Below are 21,008 nucleotides of genomic sequence, written 5' to 3'. Positions count from 1 at the left end.
CGGCGTCACAAAAAGTCAGACCCCCCCCTCAAATATGACGTCACAAAGCTCTGCCCCCACCCCCCCCCCCCAAAAAAAAACATGCTTTAAATCGCTTTAAACGATTGCTATTGTAGTGCGTATTTAATGTGGCGCTGCACTCTGATGTTGTAGGAAAACAACATTTATTAAAAAGTCTATTCAATTAAGTAGAACGTGTTGTCTATATTTATTTAAAGTTGCGCATTTTGATGTGACGTCACATTTCTCAACCCCCCCCCCCTCGTCACACATCGTCACAAATGTCTGACTTCCCCCCCTAGGTGCGTGACGTCATTTATGGACGACCTCAGGGGACGGACGCGGCTTGCGGGGCGACGATGCCCGCGCGTGCCGTGCGCGCAATTGAAGCTCATGGCGTGACCCCGGGGTCCAGCCACGAGGTTCAATTATCGTGGGTTGTGACGTGGAGAGAGGTGGGGGGGTGCCGTTTAAAGCGATGCGTTTGCTTGTCAAACCGAGGCTCCCTTCGATTAAAAAGCCACTCCTCCTCGGAATGAAGTCAGCCGTGGCGATGACGCAAAACGTGCGTGACTTGTGAACTTACCCTATTTCGATTTAAAGCTTTCGTGACTGCAGGGATTCATCTTCTTGGTTCTTTCGGTAAAGTCACGTAGAAGGGAAATAATAAAATAATAAAAATAAAACATAATAAAATAATTCTCACGACGTTTCGGCCACAACGCAAGCAGCCGTCCGCAGGTGAAGACCAGGTCTGTCGGGGATGCTGATAGTCTTTAGATGTGGTCTTCACCTGAGGACGGCTGCTTGCATTGTGGCCGAAACGTCGTGAGAATTATTTTATTATGTTTTATTTTTTATTATTTTATTATTTCCCTTCTACGTGACTTTACCAAAAGAACCAAGAAGGACTTACCCTATGTCGGGCCCGGCTAAAGGTCCTCTCAGATGGGGGGGGGGGGGTACCAGTGGATCTGTGTGGGGAAAGGGGGGGGGGGTTACAAGGTGACCAGGGAGGGGGTAACGGGGGGCAGTAACCAAAGAGTAATTGATAGAAACAACATTTCAACTAATTATCAAAGCTACGTCGTCATGCATGTGCCACTATTTAACTGATTGAAACACGCAGTGGGGATCTATATACAGTTACCAACACAATGCAGACATTAAACAAGTAAACCCGTAAAAACAAAGTTTTTCACTATAAATCCTTTATATGCGTGGCATCGGGGCGTCCTCTGGCAGCATTAAGCAATTGGTAATTAAATATAAAAAAAAAAATCCCTAAACAGTGTAAAATTTTGGAAATTTTTTTCACGAAAATGCATTGTCACGCACAACGAGTCTGTGTGCAAAATGTCAGCTCGATTGGATCACGGGAAGTGGGTTAAAAAACGACCTAAAGATTTGCACGGTCCTAAGCAAGCAAGCGAACTTAATATAAAGGATTTAAAAACATGCCTTGAGCGTGTGTGGCAGCTGTTACAAATGCAGCGGATGGGTTCTTTCATTACAATTTGTAGCTGATTTGTGGCATTTTTAAGTAGTCGTATTTGCATATTGATCACATTGCAATAACAACAATAATTGAAATGCAATCGTAAGTAATAAGAGTTAAAAGGCTGGAAATTAATGTTCTGATGTGAACTGTATGATCTAAGAATGACCAATCCAAGACTGCAAAATATGACAACGCACTTTGGATGGGTGCAGCGTCCAAGAAGACCTTTAAGGAGGCGATGGAGTAATGAATCAGCTCGTGTGCAGGCGATATGTTGAGTTTTACATCCCCAGACAGTGAGAGATAGTGACGGCTTGGGGCGGCCTTCATCCAGCAGTGGATTGATCATGGCTGATGATGATGATGATGATAGTGTTTAAATGCAAGTGCATCTCAAGACGTTATCCAGAAGTCGTGGGAATAGTTCTTCCACAGAAGGAGGCGGTCAGTTGCAAGCAGAGGGAACATCTGGTCCAGGAGCCTGCACCTGAGCTGAGCTAGGAAGTTGACAGCACGGATGCCATGGGGGGGGGGGGGGTGGGGGAGTTCCTGGCTATGAGTGGTGGGAGAGTGCGTGGAGGGGAGTAGAGTGAGATGAGAGGGGAGAGGTAGGAGAGCGCGTGGAGGGGAGTAGAGTGAGATGAGAGGGGAGAGGTAGGAGAGTGCGTGGAGGGGAGTAGAGCGAGATGAGAGGGGAGAGGTAGGAGAGTGAATGGAGGGGAGTAGAGTGGGATGAGAGGTAGGGCAGTAGAGTGAGATGAGAGGGGAGAGGTAGGAGAGTGCGTGGTGGGGAGTAGAGTGAGATGAGAGGTAGGGCAGTAGAGTGAGATGAGCGGGGAGAGGTAGGAGAGTGAATGGAGGGGAGTAGAGTGAGATGAGAGGTAGGGCAGTAGAGTGAGATGAGCGGGGAGAGGTAGGAGAGTGAATGGAGGGGAGTAGAGTGAGATGAGAGGTAGGGCAGTAGAGTGAGATGAGAAGGGAGATGTAGGAGAGTGCGTGGTGGGGAGTAGAGTGAGATGAGAGGGGAGAGGTAGGAGAGTGAATGGAGGGGAGTAGAGTGAGATGAGAGGTAGGGCAGTAGAGTGAGATGAGCGGGGAGAGGTAGGAGAGTGCGTGGTGGGGAGTAGAGCGAGATGAGAGGGGAGAGGTAGGAGAGCGCGTGGAGGGGATTAGAGTGAGATGAGAGGGGAGAGGTAGGAGAGTGCGTGGAGGGGAGTAGAGCGAAATGAGAGGGGAGAGGTAGGAGAGTGAATGGAGGGGAGTAGAGTGAGATGAGAGGTAGGGCAGTAGAGTGAGATGAGAGGGGAGAGGTAGGAGAGTGCGTGGTGGGGAGTAGAGTGAGATGAGAGGGGAGAGGTAGGAGAGTGAATGGAGGGGAGTAGAGTGAGATGAGAGGTAGGGCAGTAGAGTGAGATGAGAGGGGAGAGGTAGGAGAGTGCGTGGTGGGGAGTAGAGTGAGATGAGAGGGGAGAAGTAGGAGAGTGAATGGAGGGGAGTAGAGTGAGATGAGAGGTAGGGCAGTAGAGTGAGATGAGCGGGGAGAGGTAGGAGAGTGAATGGAGGGGAGTAGAGTGAGATGAGAGGTAGGGCAGTAGAGTGAGATGAGCGGGGAGAGGTAGGAGAGTGAATGGAGGGGAGTAGAGTGAGATGAGAGGTAGGGCAGTAGAGTGAGATGAGAGGGGAGATGTAGGAGAGTGCGTGGTGGGGAGTAGAGTGAGATGAGAGGGGAGAGGTAGGAGAGTGAATGGAGGGGAGTAGAGTGAGATGAGAGGTAGGGCAGTAGAGTGAGATGAGCGGGGAGAGGTAGGAGAGTGCGTGGTGGGGAGTAGAGTGAGATGAGAGGTAGGGCAGTAGAGTGAGATGAGAAGGGAGAGGTAGGAGAGTGCGTGGTGGGGAGTAGAGCGAGATGAGAGGGGAGAGGTAGGAGAGTGCGTGGAGGGGAGTAGAGTGAGATGAGAGGTAGGGCAGTAGAGTGAGATGAGAGGGGAGAGGTAGGAGAGTGCGTGGTGGGGAGTAGAGTGAGATGAGAGGGGAGAGGTAGGAGAGTGAATGGAGGGGAGTAGAGTGAGATGAGAGGGGAGAGGCAGGAGAGTGCGTGGAGGGGAGTAGAGTGAGAAGAGAGGGGAGAGGCACGAGAGTGCGTGGAGGGGAGTAGAGTGAGATGAGAGGGGAGAGGCAGGAGAGTGCGTGGAGGGGAGTAGAGTGAGATGAAAGGGGAGAGGCAGGAGAGTGCGTGGAGGGGAGTGGAGTGAGATGAGAGGGGAGAGGTAGGAGAGTGCGTGGAGGGGAGTAGAGTGAGACGAGAGGGGAGAGGTAAGTCCATTCCTGAGTATAGTAAATACGAGCATGAAATTAAACCAATATTTGATTGGGAGTCGGTGGAGGGATTGGAATATGGGGGGGGGGGTGGTCTGTTTATGGGTCTTGGAGAGAAATCTAGCAGCAGCGTTGCTAATTATCTGGAGGAGGTAATGATGAGAGATTTGGAGAGTCTGTTTGAGAGGGTTGTAGTTAGGTGTTTGGCATATGTGGGAAACTGGCATCAGATCACTCACAAACCTTGCATGAGAATGAAGGCATGTCCCCTGATGCCACCGATATGGCAAATCCATAAATTAATTTTGTCATGTTCCACAAAAGCTTTGATGTATTGTTTCTTCAAAGTAGATGGTAGTAAGAAAATACCGCAAATGTGAAATTGTGATGTGGAATGAGCGAATTTAATGAAATAGCTATTTTCTGTGCCGAGCTAGCATACTCAATCAGGGTTAACTTGAGATCAAAATATGTATTTGTAAGTGTTCCTTGTCTACAATACCGTACAATGTATAAAAGGTAAAATTATACATTACGTAAGTATAACAATTTGCATATATTCAGAGCTTATATGCAACAACTTATAGTGATACAGTTCTTTGTCAAACCACCGCTGCATGATGGTCTCATTCCATGTGTCTCGACCGCAGATGTGTTTGACTTCAGTTTACCACCATGGTCAGCGTATGTGCAAATATTATATAACTCAAAATTACATTTTGGTCACCGAAATTCCGCATGTGATTGTTGTTGTTGTTAAACAATTCTGTATACGCTATATATAAAAACTCGTGATGTAATTTACCCAATGTGACCTATTGCGTAAACAAATGCATTATCGGCAATCGATAATTAAGAAATCATTTTTCAGAGTGCACTGATGAAAAAGTAATCACATGTCAGAATGATTTTAGAAATGCGCACACGTTGTACATGCGCGGTGTGGTGTTCATGGCCCAGGGAACCAAATGCCATTTCCGTTCGTCTCTTATTTTATCAACGTCGCAGAATTTCGCAATTCAACCGAAAATTTAATCATTTAACTATATAGTTCCATATCATTTGACGTATATTTGTTATGTACTGTTATAGCAGTGTTCCAACAGATGGCTCGCGTTTCATAATCAAGTTTTTTTGGGTGAGATCGCGTAAATATCAATGTCATTAACCCACCACCACTGGATACAGCGAATTCGTAAGGGTTGTCACGTGAACTAAACGTGCCGATTAGTTACTCTACTCTTTGGTTCTTTCGGTAAACTCACGTATGTGAAAAATAAAAAAATAAAAACCAAAAAGAACCAAAGATCCTTGCAGTCACGAAAACTTCAAATCTAGAATGAATTAGTTACTACTTCGCCTACCCGTCACATTTATGATAATGATGTATCATTGGATACCTCCCAGGTTTCATCCAGATGTTTAAATATCCACAGTGATTTGATGTTGCGAGGCATCACGCTGCTTGTCCATGTGACAGATGGGTGTGCTAAACAAAACCCTTCTGCTTCGATTTAAAGCTTTCGTGACTGCAGGGATTCATATTCTTGGTTCTTTCGGTAAAGTCACGTGACTTCAACGAGTGCTGACCAGCATGATGAAGTCGAGTAGAAAACAAACTTCCAAGGCCTGCACGGAGTGGAGAGGCCCTCATCCAGCAGCGGAATTACAAAGGGCAAGACATTTGGATATATATCTGTAATTTAGTCGACCTAAACTGAAGTGTATGGAGAATTTGGAACACACTGCAAAATTGATTTCCTTACCTCCATCAATAATATTCATGCCTTTTCACATGGAATTATATAGCAACCCAATTAGAGCCTCACTAATGACATAGGAGAGTAATTAAAAAGCAAGGAGCCCCAATAAACGTCATTAGGTTACAGAATTCAGATAAGGTGATGAATATTGCGCTGTGGTCTACGTGAAATAGCTTGCGCTCGGAATAAAAGCAGCGCGTGAAAATATGCAGTGTGGGGTGAGTGAGTGGGTAGGTGAGTGGGTAGGTGAGTGGTTGGATGAGTTGTTGTGACCTGCAGGGTCGTGTGAGTGAGTGGGTAGGTGAGTGGGTAGGTGAGTGGTTGGATGAGTTGTTGTGACCTGCAGGGTCGTGTGAGTGAGTGGGTAGGTGAGTGGGTAGGTGAGTGGTTGGATGAGTTGTTGTGACCTGCGGGGTCGTGTGAGTGGGTGAGTGGGTAGATGAGCGGGTGGATGAGTTGTTGTGACTTGCAGGGTGGTGTGAGTGGGTGGGTAGGTGAGCGGGTGGCTGAGTTGTTGTGACCTGCAGGGTGGTGTGAGTGGGTGGGTAGGTGAGCGGTTGGCTGAGTTGTTGTGACCTGCAGGGTGGTGTGAGTGGGTAGGTGAGTGGGTAGGTGAGCGGTTGGCTGAGTTGTTGTGACCTGCGGGGTGGTGTGAGTGAGTGAGTGGGTAGGTGAGTGGTTGGATGAGTTGTTGTGACCTGCGGGGTCGTGTGAGTGGGTGAGTGGGTAGGTGAGCGGTTGGCTGAGTTGTTGTGACCTGCAGGGTGGTGTGAGTGGGTGAGTGGGTAGGTGAGCGGTTGGCTGAGTTGTTGTGACCTGCGGGGTGGTGTGAGTGGGTGGGTAGGTGAGCGGGTGGATGAGTTGTTGTGACCTGCAGGGTGGTGTGAGTGGGTGAGTGGGTAGGTGAGCGGTTGGCTGAGTTGTTGTGACCTGCAGGGTGGTGTGAGTGAGTGGGTAGGTGAGCGGTTGGCTGAGTTGTTGTGACCTGCAGGGTGGTGTGAGTGGGTGAGTGGGTAGGTGAGCGGTTGGCTGAGTTGTTGTGACCTGCGGGGTGGTGTGAGTGAGTGAGTGAGTGGGTAGGTGAGCGGGTGGATGAGTTGTTGTGACCTGCGGGGTGGTGTGAGTGGGTGAGTGGGTAGGTGAGCGGTTGGCTGAGTTGTTGTGACCTGCAGGGTGGTGTGAGTGGGTGGGTAGGTGAGCGGGTGGATGAGTTGTTGTGACCTGCAGGGTGGTGTGAGTGGGTGAGTGGGTAGGTGAGCGGTTGGCTGAGTTGTTGTGACCTGCAGGGTGGTGTGAGTGAGTGAGTGGGTAGGTGAGCGGTTGGCTGAGTTGTTGTGACCTGCGGGGTGGTGTGAGTGAGTGAGTGGGTAGGTGAGCGGGTGGCTGAGTTGTTGTGACCTGCGGGGTGGTGTGCGTGGGTGAGTGGGTAGGTGAGCGGTTGGCTGAGTTGTTGTGACCTGCGGGGTGGTGTGAGTGGGTGGGTAGGTGAGCGGGTGGATGAGTTGTTGTGACCTGCGGGGTGGTGTGAGTGGGTGGGTAGGTGAGCGGGTGGATGAGTTGTTGTGACCTGCAGGGTGGTGTGAGTGGGTGGGTAGGTGAGCGGTTGGCTGAGTTGTTGTGACCTGCAGGGTCGTGTGAGTGAGTGGGTAGGTGAGTGGTTGGATGAGTTGTGACTTGCAGGGTGGTGTGAGTGGGTGAGTGGGTAGGTGAGCGGTTGTATGAGTTGTCGTGACCTTCAAGTTCAAGTTTCATTTATTAAATGTAGCCCTGTGAGCAATTCGGCTCTTGAATCGGGTGCAACCGCAACAAACAAAAAACTAAAACATGAACAAAAAACATCTTAAAGTGAATATGTTACAGCAAAATATTGCAGGGTGGTGTGAGTGAGTGGGTAGGTTGAACACAGTGTGGGTGAGGCGAGACAGTCGGTCTGATAGACCGAGTCCTCAACATTGCTGGAGGAATCGAGTGAAGTTCACGGGGACCGTGATCGTGGTAGTAACGATAGAAGAGCGATAGGGAGGTGACTGACCACCGGTGTGATAATATTCTTAGGTTTTTTTCGGTAAAGTCACGTAGGCAAAAAAATAAAATTAATAAAAGTAAAATAAAAATAAAATAAAAATCACGACGTTTCGGAGGCAACACAAGCTTCCGTCTTCAGGTGGAACCGTCACAGCACGATAGCTGTATCAAGTGAGAGAAATTCCAAGAAACAGTATTTGTATATATACTGGTTGAGGGTGGGAGGAGCCAAGGTAGGCCCTGAATATTATTTTTGTGAGGTTCGATAATGTTGCTGGGAAATCGCCACCATCACGTGTTGGTCTTGGAAAGTAGCACGGGAATGAATAGTTTCACAAATATTAACACACACTTGTTTATTATTGTACGTCTAATTAATGAACCAAATTGGTAATATTTGCATAGTGGTTACATTTCATTGACGATCATGTATTATACATACAATATATATCCACAGTTACTGAGTTGAATTAAATAATAGGTAATTACATAATCTTCACCACAGATTAAAAAAAAGTGTTCTAATGTTAAAACAATTCAGTCGAACCGACAAATGAAAACCACATGATGAGAGAATGTTTTAAATAAGTAAATTTATTCGATTACTGTACATTACAGCTTGTAACGTTTTGTGCTATTTGGAATATCAAAACAAGATTAGAGATATATATACGTTTATCTGTACACATTTTTGTCCCGGCATTCGAAATCTTTCCAATGTGCTTCACACGGGGTCTCCTCGCATGTCTTTTTCTCTATGGCACAAACAAACGAACGCAAAAGACTTTGCCGGCTTGACGAAGAATCAGGTCCCGGCCACGTGAGCTCGTATTGCACTGTGGGACTGACATTTTTCACGGCAGCATACTAACGGAACCCCTCCCCCCCCCTCGAATTATTTCTCGCCTACACAAACCAAAAAACCGAATGCCCCATTGTTGGCTGGGATACTCAATAAATTAAGGGACAATAGAGAAGTGAAAAAAGTTCAATCGTTTCAGAAATACAAGAATTTTTTAAAATATGAGTTTAAGCATTAGCTTGCATCCATTGTACATATTCACCAGATTGACTTGATATTGCAAAATAACGTTAATCACTTCTGAAGTTCATGATCGGTACGCATTCGATTGAGATTTCAATAGTTTGAAATGATTCTTTAACGACGGTATGATTATCTGAATGCTATGAAGGAATTAAATCGGCTCGGTGAGGACGTAGCGGACGTGGTTGAATTTGCGCACACCAATCACCCCTACCTCGTGTCGGTGGCACTCAACAGGCGTTTTACGCAGTCCTCCATCACCATTTAGTCATTTTAGAACAAAGTGTGTAAGCAACTCGAACACATTACCTTCAACCTTTAACAGGCCTTTCACACAGCTGGAACGTTCCAGATTAAACTTTGGTTGGGATAACACTGAATGTGGCTCATCTTCGTCTTTCTATACGCATAACCAACCATAGCACACACTTTGACAAAAATAATAATACATATATAATACAAGTGGACAGAACATTTGAATATAAGAAAACATCATTCCAGACATATGCTTGCCATGTGGTACAGAAAAAACACATTTAATACAAATATCTACTGGCATCAATTGTGTATGCAAAAAGGTGTTGTTTTTAATACTCTTATGTATTGCACACAATATAACAAGCATCACAAAGCTATACATTTTTTGCTAGGTTTTTTTAAATCTACAAAGTGCTCATATTTCTCATGTTTTTGCACATTATTGCAATATTCCAAAAAGCCCACTGCTCCCGTTCGTTGTTGGAAATGCAACGTGCAAACTCAGTGAATTCAAACTCCTTTTATTTGAAATGCTTATGTTTTGTTCGGCTGTTGCACTCTGTACGATAGAATTTCCACGCGTTACCTCTTCCCTTATATTGAGCACCAAATCAGACGGTCAACTTCGGCTTTAGACACTGTTTTTGGAATCCCCCGTCTCTTTATAAATCACTAAATATTACTTTGCAAGAAGGGAATTGTGAAGATTATCAATGGTGTTGCCAACACAGCTATGCAGGGTGTTGCATATCTTAGGTCAGCCTACCAGGCCATTGCACCAAACTATAGCAGTACGTTCCGTGTTTAGTTTGGGCCAGCAATTCTCGAACTCCACAACCCAGGATGATGAATTCTCACGCACTTTATTTTACACATTCAGTCGTGTTTTACATGCCCACCGCTCATCCTCATGAATAACAATTATAACACAATTTTGATGAATGGTAAACATTGGAATTTGCAAGATTGGTATTTGGGAAGTGTAAAGGGCTTTATTTTCTATGGGCAAAAGTCAGTCTGAAGATATCCTGATTTCATTTACACCAAATGCCACATGGTAGTTGGAAGTTCCATATTCCACTTGAAAAAAACTATGTGTGAGCCATGTTTGCTAATTTAAAATAAGTTATCTCGACAGACGTGTCTTTGCTTGTCACAATCGTTGCTGTACTTAGTGGACGTGTGACGTTTACAGTCAACAATTTGGGTCTCATGTTGTAATACATTTGCCACGAAAAGGTGCGGGGATTGTTACCGCTCGGCGTGTAATGTATAAAGTGTAGATAATTAAAATGCCAGAATAGAATTGTCCCGAGTTGAACAATTGATGTTCTTGGACTCAAGAAAATAATGATAGACATAAATACGCTATACACATCCCAATCGTGTGGTACTGTACACACAACATGGCTGGAAATGTGTCATTTGCAGTCATGATATAGGAGGCCTTCCACTGCCCGATGATATAGGATGTATCCAATAGAGATTAATTGCACCTGGAGTACTGGCAGGTGTGTTTTATTTTTAGTTCAGATCAAATGCAAACGGACAGGGCGATTTAGAATAGCGTAACATTTAATAAGATCATACACCACAATACCGTACGGTATTTGGTAGTTTTGGTAAACAAACAAAAAACCTTACCGTCACGTGACTAGCTACTGTCTAACGCTTAAATAAACGTGAAACAATTCAATTAGCTTATTTTATGCTCAAGGCAGAATCACCATTCAAAAAGGTAATTCCCTACTCAGCCAGCTGAGTAGGTATTTACCTTTAAAATGTAACTGTGTAATCATTTCCTCTTTAAAACAGGATACACTTTATTTTGATTGCGATGCATCAGATATGGACCATGTGCTTCGAATATGCTGCAAAGCAATTTCTTTGCTATGTTGATTTTAACCTTCAATCAACTTCGATTAGCATGGTTGGCTACGTAGGGTGCGAAAGAAGTTCAACATACATACAGTATCATATACATAACCCTCCGTATAACCATTTCAAATGTGATCAGCTCCACTCTGACATTAAATGTATGCGTGACACATTGAATCTGTGACAGTGTAATTGCCCGTTAATGTGATTTTTGAAGATGTGATATAATAGATTTATAAGAGCATACTGTGGTGAATTTCAGCTCTCTTTCTACGCCTCAAAGACAAAGTTCCCCCATATAGCCTTAACAGGCTGCTGGGGCAAGTGCTGTTAGCGAGCACTTATTAAGGCCGGCACGGCACACGAGGGGGCGTGTGGCCAACACCACGCCCGGCCGCCTTTGTCTCCCCAGTGGCGATGTTTACACACCACACCAGGTACTCAATTGAGGCTGAGTCGACCTAGGGGAGGGCTCAGGACCGATTCAGACAATCGTCACCGGCGTTGTGCCGTGAGCGGGAATCGAACTCGCGTTGCCGGGTTCGTAGCGCAGCACTCACCCGCTACACTACCGCACCACATCATTATGCCTCACACACGTGAACACAGTCCCATGGGTGCCCGCTTGCCGTTAGGTCAGGTACGTGTGTTGCAAAACGATGTCCATGCTGGACTCTATCACGCATCGCACAATGCTAAATGCGTATAACCCCATTTGCACGCACGCCACGTTTCAGATCGACAAAGTAAAAAAAAAACAAAGCGAGCGGTTTCACCAACAGAGATTAATTTCCCAAAGGCAGGCGTTTAAACCACGCTACGACTAATATGTGCCACACAATGATCAAGCCAAGGGATGGAACTCGCCCAAGGGTCCGCGCACTGAGGAGATGGAGTGATGAAATCAAGTTCATGGATCGTTTCATCGCAGGATCGCGAGAGGTTGGCAGTGGCTTTGGGATGCCTTCATCCAGCAGCGGGTTGGCTACGGCTGATGATGTTGGTGACAATGAGATTAGTTTAGATTAGCATCCCTTTTCTGCCTCCAAGGCATTGCTAAGTAACTTCAACCGGAAGCATTGGCTTTCGGTTGCCGAACAAATACATTGGAAGGTCGCACTCATTACACACAAAGTGCTTGCCACAAATGAACCACAATACCTTGCTGATCTCGTCAAAGAACACACACCATTACGCTAACCTCAGTCATTCTCGCAGCGGCTTTTGGAAAACCATCGAACAAAGACAGTCACTTCGTCGCGCGCTTTCACATGCGCTTTTGCGGCCGTCTGGAACGCTCTTCCTTCCGATATTAGGAAGTCACTGGGGGCTATGTACTTTTAAATCTAGATTTTTTTTTAAATTTAGAACTGCTTTTTGTGTTCAGCTTGTTGTCCTTTCTCTGCACCTCCAATTAGCACGGTTGGCTATCTATAGTGCGAAAGAAGTTCAACATACCTACAACTGTCTGCTATTTTAAGCCTCGGACACGTAGCTGAGCATTTGTAAATGTTGTGGGTTTACTCGCCAACACACCGGTGTGCTGAACTAGTCGCAAATTGACATGTTTGTTTACATGACAAACCTTACTAATTAGCTGTGTCAGGTGGCGACGGGTTTAACGACACACTAATCTTTACGCGATCTAACCCAAAAAAAACCTCCATGGATAGCCGAGCATGATCTGCTATCGACTGCAATCGTTTTTGTTGCTGTTGTTGCGTCTTCTCCAGAACTCGTACCAGACCTGAATTAATCTTGCTGACTTCCCAGCGAAAGCAGTGGACGGAGAGGAAAGAAAACAGTTTCATCAACACTCTGCCTGCAGCGCGGAAAGTAATTGCATGGAAACGTACACGCAAATGTATGGGGGGGGGGGGAAGGCTTTTTGTTGTTGCGACCACGGTGTGTGCCCTGTGCGAATGTCTTCCGCGATGACCTCGCGTTGTTCGGCTGTCAACATAACCGCAGTGGGTTTTTTTAAATTTATCTGCCCCCTCGTTGGACTTGTTATTCATTTGTGACCGAATCACAGCAAAGGGGGGAATACATTCGTGTCATGGGTGTTGGGTAATGTGGCGGGGCTTCCGTAAATGTGCGATGGTGTTTCAAATATATGGATTTGAACAAAAAATAAACCCCGATGCAATAACGACACAGCACTGTACTAGAGAAAGTTTACAAAGGTCCTCGAAAGAATAATGAGACCGGAATAAAGAAACGTCAAATGCAAGTTCTTTAGTAAGATACCGTATACTGTATTTCCTTTAGAACACATACCGTAATAGTTCAATAGACATTAAACGCGACCTCTCATCTCATGCTTTAGCATTTTCTGGTCATATCAGGACCATGCAAAAGGTTGCCTTGGCTGAGTGTGAGCCACTAGCTCTTTGACCTTTGACCTCACACAACGTATTTGTGCGTCCCTGTCGAGTTTGCACTCACGCAAAGATTTCGTGAGACACGACCGCACGTGATAAAGTGCCCTTCTTGAGCCCTTGGCCTTCGATAAACCTTCTGCACCTTCCTGAGCTCTCGCCTCTTTTGTTGTTCAATTTCCAACTGAAGAATATTATCAGATCACCTTTTAAATTAAGAGTTTTTTTTTAAATCGTTTGTAATATAAATATTCCCAGCCACTTTAAAATGATTTAAGTATTCGTTAAATTTTTTGTCGACGTTGAAATTTTTAACAAAACATATATTTTCAGGACGTATAGCTTCCTTGTTGATGAGCCCGAATGTATCAACACCGAATGCACCTTTAGGTTGCCAATGTCCAGCTGTTAATCAAACCACACACAAACATGCCATCATTGCCACCGCTAACTTCAGCCACAACCAAGTGGAGTTTAACCGAGGCGTCCGGCCTTGGGCAGTGGAACGTTGGAGTGCGCTTGAGGAAAGAACAAAGGCGTCGTTCACGGTCAGGCTCTCTCTTGCCCCCTCCACCAACCCCACCCTCCTCGCTGGACCCAAATTGACGGCACCTCGACGTCAAAATATCAGGACGGATGCCGTGAGTGCAGCCGCCACACAAACATCGCTTGCCATTCGAGACCGGTTCCTTCTAATGCACAGCGCATCATGTTGTCACTCCGCTTGCGGGCGGCTCTCACTGCTCATCCTGGCATGGCAGCCGATGATGTAACTTGGTCGACGGCAGAGGATATCGGAAGCAGGTCCCTATGCTGTGAGTGTATGCACATCGCCTGGCTTGCACCATTTTTTTCCCCTGCCCGATCGCCTGACGACCGGCACAGGGTTCTCGCTGAGGATTACACAGAGACAACTTGCCCTTCCAAGTCCTCTCTTAGCTCTTTGGGAGCTTATCTTGTGGTTTCATTCTGGGTAGAGTGTTGGCCTTCGAGGACTCTGTGAAATACAACACAATAAACGAGTATGTTTCATGACTGGCTGACACAGAATTCCATAAGAAGTTAAAGGGCATTTTTCTCCAATACAAATTCAGTGTGGTATTATGAGCATTTTAAATACAGTAATTGGCAATAACTACAGTGCAGAAGCAATCTTTTGAAAGAGAACAATGTTCTGGCTTTTAGGATTGTGTTTATTGGCAATGAAACTGCAGCTTATTACATTATGTAACTTTACACCAAATTGCATTTTCTGCATCTGATGTAGTACTTTGGAGAGCATAGCGCATGCATTTTTGTAAAACTTTTATATGCCCTCCGCGAAATTACCCTTGCTCTGACACTGTCTCGAACCACGGTAAAACTAAGCCACTTAGGCGAGAACTAATCCATATCAGCAGGAAAGGGTTACGGCGCATTCCTGTAAGCAATAAGAGCATTTGCCATTGTGAGAAACAAATATGAAAGTGGCTGTTTGTACCCAGGAGCGTGGAGTTGGCTGGCAGGGGGAAGGGTGGCAGCTGGCCTAAGCCGGGATTCTGCCGGGTGGTGGCGGCCGCGGCGGCGGCAGAGTTGAGGGGAGTGGGAGGGAGGGAGGAGGCGGTGGCGGCAACAATGCTGACGATCGGGAAGGGATGCGGGGGGAGCACCCGCACGGCGTCTACGGGAATGTGCGGCTTAGCGCGCGAAGGCGAGGAGCAGCCAGCGGCCCGGGCGAAGCCGCCGCCCCCCTCCTTAGCTAGGACCGACGATCGCTCGCACAACTGCGGGAGGGCGTGGGTCCCCTGCGGCACCTGCTGCTGCTGCTGCGGCGCCGCCTTGTGAGCGTACTGGCGCTGCTGTTGCTGATGATGCTGCTGCTGCTGATGATGATGCGATGACGGCGGCGGCAGCCGCTCGGCCCGAGCCGACCGGGGACTGTGCGGTGGCGCCTGGGCCGATTCTGCCGGCGACGCGGCGAAAAGCTGCTGAGGTTGCGCTACGAGCGGGGCGGCGACGGCCGCCGCCGCCGCGCACGCGGCCATCGCCGCCTCGGATTGCTGGGAAGCCGAGCGGCCTCGGCTCGACTGGGAGACTGACTTTCCGCGCAGCGAGCCGAAGATGGTCCCTAGTCGGAAGGAGGACGAGTTGGACAGGCGGGAGTGCGAGGAGGCCGTTAGGCTGTCCGCGTCTGTCGTTGATGCCTTCCTTGGCGGGGTTGGGCTACTCATTCCAGGGCTCTACAGCGAAACAATACAATTGCACTACTCTTAGAGGTGGCCCAGCGCTTATGACCGTGGGCAAAAAAATAACAGATCAAGATTTCATGACTGACGTTAACCAATTACTGCACCAGTCCTGAAGAAGTCTCTTGTCAAAGCCATGCTAAAATACATGTATTTGATGCACAGACGTGACGAACAATGGTTTAAAAATCGATGCTTCCAGTCAATACGTTAAAACGTCATCAGAGTTCTTCATAAACTACCAGCATGCAAGCATACGTTAGGGATGAAATGTGTTGAACTTCAGCAGAGCAGTTAAGTCCTTACCTCTGCTTGGCCATCAAGTGTGCTTATACTTCCATGCCGTCCTCGCTTTCCTGAAAAGGTAGCACAGAATTCGCTCTTAATGGATTTCATTCATAGGATTCTGCTGTGGTGTAACGGAGGAAATTTCACCAAAAAGGGTCTTTGGACCTTCCACTGCAACCAGGACCATCTCCAGTCGTCTTGACTACGTCTTGCCACTGGGTACAGATGGGGCTGGTCGAGAGAGTGAGGTTGACGCTGCGCAAATCACCCTCACTTAAATCCAAGTTCTCTGCGCAAGTCATGGCACTAAAGGCACTCATCAAAACCCAACAAAATGACAAACGTGCCATGGTCATCATCAACTATGATGGACGAACAAGAGAGAGAGAGAGAGAGCGCACCTGACTTGCAATGCAGAGGTTGCCGGTTTCATACTCCAGTGCAGGAGTTGAAACAATGGACAGGCAAGTTTCTTAAATCCCCACACCTCTCTCCACCCATTAGAATAAACGGGTAAACCGCAGTTAGGCGATCGGCAGGTTGTGTGTGGTGGGTTTAAAGTGTATGCACGTATGTCACACTTCTTTCGCACCGCACGTAGCCAACCTCGATAAACGAAGTGTGGGCACTCCCACCCCTTTAAAGACATCTAACCAGCGTCGAAGAGTAGGCCAAAAAACATTCCCTCCAGAGAGGCTCTCTAGAGGGAGCACTAGAGAGCCCCTCCAGTGAAGGGACCTTCACATAGCGGTGGCGTGAGCAAGCAATTGCAGGGGTGCATCTTTACTTTGTGACATCTTGCGTATTAGCATCGTCTTGTGGAATTCATTTTTCCATGCTGCAGCATTTCATAGCTTTCTTTTACTCATTGTATTCTAACTAATTTTACTGATCCTCGTTTAGTTTCCTTAACTCTGCATTTTTTATTTGTTGCACTGGATAAACTGACATTTACTCTTTTTGCCTTTGTTCTAAAAATCGTATTCCATCTGTGGTTTTTGGCATCATGTAATGAGATGGATGAATCGGGATGGGTTATGGCATCTCTGCGGCCTCTGATTGGATGATTATTTGGTTCTCTACGATCATCATGACCGTTTACATTCATGCGAGACGAGAATAGTACGACAATAATATGAGTGAACCACTTAATTTATGTGTATACAGCAAAAAAAAAGATGGGTCTGCTAATTTTCACCGAACAGCTGGTTCCTCTTCCTTGGCGATGTCTATATTTATTCCATCTGGTCTGGAAATTGTCCCTGATTTCTCTGCGAAAGGGCAGCAGATACCCCTTCAAGTGCGATGAATGGAACACCCTCCTCACATGAAAGATGGTCGATTTCCATGTGTATATGATATGCATAGAAATCCTACAGTAGTATTATAATGATGTCTCCATTATGTATTATGGTTCCATCTTTCTATCCAATGGCTACTCTGAAGATATTTAACAATCATCAAGTCTCTTTTCTGCTTTCATGCTCAGATTAAAACAATTTTATTGCATTTTTTAAAAATGTTCTCAATGATTTCCTTCACTCTTTCCTGAGTGGTTTTCAGAGTTCGGTGTCTGATATTTTTAATTTTCCATTTTTTCATTTTCACATCTCTTCTTTCTTCATCGTGCTGTTTGCGGTTTGAGATATCTTGTTTTCTATTTAAACATTTTTAGTGATCTAATTATTGAAAGTGATGATAACCATTCCATCATTTTAGTTTTATATTAATTTTAAACTTTGCTAAGGACCAGTCTAATCCATCAGCGATATCTTTGATGAGAACTGTCTTTGCTGTAACTAGTTCTGTCTTACATTAAATCAAGCAAAACGAATTTAATTCAACTAAAAAACATTGTATTCCGACCGTTTCAAGTATCGTATATCAAAATATTAATTGGCACAGGCGATATACCGCAATTGTATTTAAACCAGCAGTACCTTGGCATTCAAGGAATTCATACATTCACTTGCTTAACAGCGTTGGGAATACATCTGCAAATTTAAGACTGAGGCACCCATAGGCCAGAAATGCTCAACTGAACAATCGATGACCACCTTGCTACCAATTAATGCCCTTGCAGCCCCATTCAGCCAGCCAAACAACAAGGCTGCATTTGCGTCTCTTGACTGCTGATGCACAGCGGCGCTGCAGGAGTTGTGACACTTGCAATGTCCTTGTCGAACCATTCTTCATCACATGTGCGGGGCAATGTGCGTTTTGCTCATGCCTGGGGGGTTTTTCATCACACCCCATGGGATTCTCCTCCAGAAAACAGGGAATGCTTTTCGGAATGAATCTGCTGCAATACGCAGGAGGAATTGGATTAAATGTGTTTCAGATAACAATTTAGTGTTTATTTATTACCATTATTCGGCATGATGACTCCGCGCTAGAACAATCGGACGGTTGTAACTTCAAATCTCGGTTTTGGAGTTGTCTCAGCCCATCATCGCTCTGAGGTCGATATAATTCGTACGCACCGCTTTGTGGAAAAGTCAACAGTGTTTGAATAGACTGCCCCCACTATGAGACATCTCCTTTACCAGTGGCAAAATATAGTAATAGGTGTTTACCCTTTCAACTGGTACAAAAAACTGACACCTTTATACAAGGAATCATGTTTGCAATAACCACAACACAAGCAGTTAAAATGCAAACAAAAAGAAACAACTCTGATAATGATAATGATATGCACTGTCCTTGAAGTTGATTGGTCCACACGCGATACAGCTTTTCTTAGAGCCTAGTCTCCATTGTTGTTGGACCAGATGACGCCAAAAGATGCCTTTTGTTTGCATTTTGACTGCTTGTGTTGTGGTTATTGCAAACATGATCCCTTGTATAAAGGTGTCAGTTTTTGTACCAGTTGAACGGGTAAAAACCTATTACTAGACTGCCCTCCCCACCCGCAAGAATGTGGGATTTCCACCACTCCCTCAGGGCTATTAAACAAGATGTGAGCTACACCTCAATGCTCATTTGAGCACAGGGCATCACTTTGATGTGACCAATATGTTGGCACGTAGTGTCACGTGTGATTAATAAAAAAAAGGAAAAAAGAAAGGTGCATTTTCAATTAAGGATCAAAAATCTGACGCTCATATTGCAAAAATATGTTTATTTAATCGTCTTATAATTTTATTCAGCTCAAGTGCGGAAGCTGGGTGGATTGTTACATCACAGGATCGTCAGGGTTGGTGATGGCATATGGAAGCCTTCATCCAGCAGTGCATTGGCCATGGCTGATGATGACGATTGTTTATTTTATGCCATTCCAAGTAATGCCTTGTCGGAAATTGCCATAACATCCTCAATATCCACCGCATACAGCCACACACAATCGCGCTTCTCCCGTATTGCACCCAATACACCCTGGAGACAACATCAGGCATCTCGCCCACGAGCCACAGGGGTTGATCAGTCACCACCTGATGTGTTTTTTTTGTAAATGCACAAATGGTTGAGCTTTTTTTTTACGCACTTTGAGTCTTAGTAGTAGGTTTTTACCCTTTTAAACTGGTACAAAACTGACACCTTTATTCAAGGCATCATGTTTGCAATAACCACAACACATGTAGTCAAAAAAGCAAAGAAAAAGAAGCAACTTTGATAATGATAATATGCACTGTCCTTGAAGTTGATTGGTCCACACCCGAGATGGCTTTCTTTAGAGCCTAGTCTCCATTGGTGTTGGACCAGATGACACCAGAAGGCATACAACTCAAACACAGTGCAATATCAGAGTATTTGAGTCTTGTTTAAAACGATTAATAATATTGCACACATTGTATGAAAACTTACCATCGAATGGAACTACAAACGACTTTCCCTAATTATCATAAAAGCTTTCTCTTAACTTGGCGTAAAATATGAATAATCATTGAATGAATATTGGGCTCGTTATAAAACTAGTTCTGTCTTACATTAAATATTATGAATGCAACGTTGCATCAATGTATCGTTCACATGTGTTCTTGCACTGAAGACACGTGCATTTGTTTGTGTAAGAATCGATTATTTACCACGTGGTTCTCCTGGATAAATACATTTTTAGATAAAAAAAATAAATCACACCTGTGCATATATTAAGTGTGCTTATATGCAACTTCAACTGCACTCATCTTCTTGGTTCTTTCGGTAAAGTCACGTGACTTTACCGAAAGAACCAAGAAGATGAATCCCTGCAGTCACGGAAGCTTTAAATCGAAATTCAACTGTACTATTTATGCATCGTGTATGCACATTTTATATTAATGGCACATTCGTTCACATGAAGCGTCCAGCATGTGCAAATTACATGCAAACGCCACGCGAGCAAAAACCTCACAGACGAGATGAACAACGGTCGAGAAACAACACAAATGATGCAGCAAAACATGACGGAAAGAATGGGTTCTTAATTTCGACCACGACTGGCACTTCACCGAATCACTGGGAAAAAGTCAGGGGAGGAGAGGGGGTAGCATTTGGCTGCTATAAATTTCTGCACAATAAGCCACTTCTAGTTGAGCTATCGTTTGTGGCCAGGTCGCTTCTGAAAAAGAAATCTATATAGCTCAGAGGGCCTTATCTGGTAAAATAAAAACAGTTTTTTGTTTGTTTAATTGGTGGGTTGGGGGCTTGGGGAAAGAGTGGTGGGAGGGGTAGCTGGGTGGGGGGAGGGGAGACATTACTATCATTGAGGAAAAGAGTTTGGGGGTAGGGGCATGATGATATTATAATTCAGAGGCAAATTGGCATTAGTGTAGGATGTGGGATGTCAGCTTTGCGTGACAGCAGGTGCTGTTACCTCCGTCAGTGAGGTCCCGCAGAGAGCTGCTCAGTGCACTCCTCTTGAGGCCCTCTCCACCCACGATGCAGCTGTCATCCAGGCTGCCTCGGGGCATGCCCCCATTTGTCGCTTCCTTCCTCTTCCCAGCATGCCCCTGTGCTGACGTCTGCCTCATGATGCCCTTCTGCTTCTCCAGCTCGACTAGACGGATCGGTTGTCATTTGTTTTTTTGTTTCGTGAAAGAGAGACAGAAAGAGGGAGAGAAAGAGAAATAAAAAAAATCCACACGGCCAAGTTCACACACAAGGGCATTGAATCGTGCCGCTTTGTGTGGGAGCGCTAATCCAATAAGCCGTGTCCCTGTGAGCCGGGTCAGCACACGGGAGCGCGTAAGGAACTGCACACTCATTAAGTGACTGTTGTATATTGCTGTTGCCTGCAGCATTCTATAATTGCAGAGGAAATAATATATATTAAAAAAATACACGTGAATTTTACCAAAATTGAGAACTATTCTGCCTCGTTGCACCCGTTTCATAGCTTATTTTCGAGAA

General features: G+C 45.6%; 1 protein-coding gene across 7 annotated transcripts in view; it reads right to left on the bottom strand.

Moving 5' to 3' along the window:
• Nucleotides 1–9,755: 9,755 nt before the first annotated feature.
• The window catches only part of LOC144944335 (IQ motif and SEC7 domain-containing protein 1-like), a 289,601-nt gene continuing 278,348 nt past the window's right edge, over nucleotides 9,756–21,008 (bottom strand). For 5 of the 7 annotated variants that reach the window (XM_078872419.1, XM_078872420.1, XM_078872425.1 and 2 more), the window contains 4 exons: nucleotides 20,473–20,655; nucleotides 15,699–15,748; nucleotides 14,648–15,386; nucleotides 9,756–14,164 (listed from right to left, as the gene is read on the bottom strand). In XM_078872419.1, coding sequence (XP_078728545.1) covers nucleotides 14,103–14,164; nucleotides 14,648–15,386; nucleotides 15,699–15,748; nucleotides 20,473–20,655 — 1,034 coding nt within the window. In that variant the 3' untranslated portion in view covers nucleotides 9,756–14,102. The remainder of the gene's footprint in view (nucleotides 14,165–14,647; nucleotides 15,387–15,698; nucleotides 15,749–20,472; nucleotides 20,656–21,008) is intronic. The other 2 variants (XM_078872423.1, XM_078872426.1) reach the window with 2 other exon arrangements.

Source organism: Lampetra fluviatilis, chromosome 34 (assembly GCF_964198595.1).
Source record: "Lampetra fluviatilis chromosome 34, kcLamFluv1.1, whole genome shotgun sequence".
In the NCBI taxonomy this organism is placed as follows: Eukaryota; Metazoa; Chordata; class Hyperoartia; order Petromyzontiformes; family Petromyzontidae; genus Lampetra; species Lampetra fluviatilis.
Note: the sequence above shows the minus strand (reverse complement) of the source record. Positions and strands in the feature narration are given on the sequence as shown.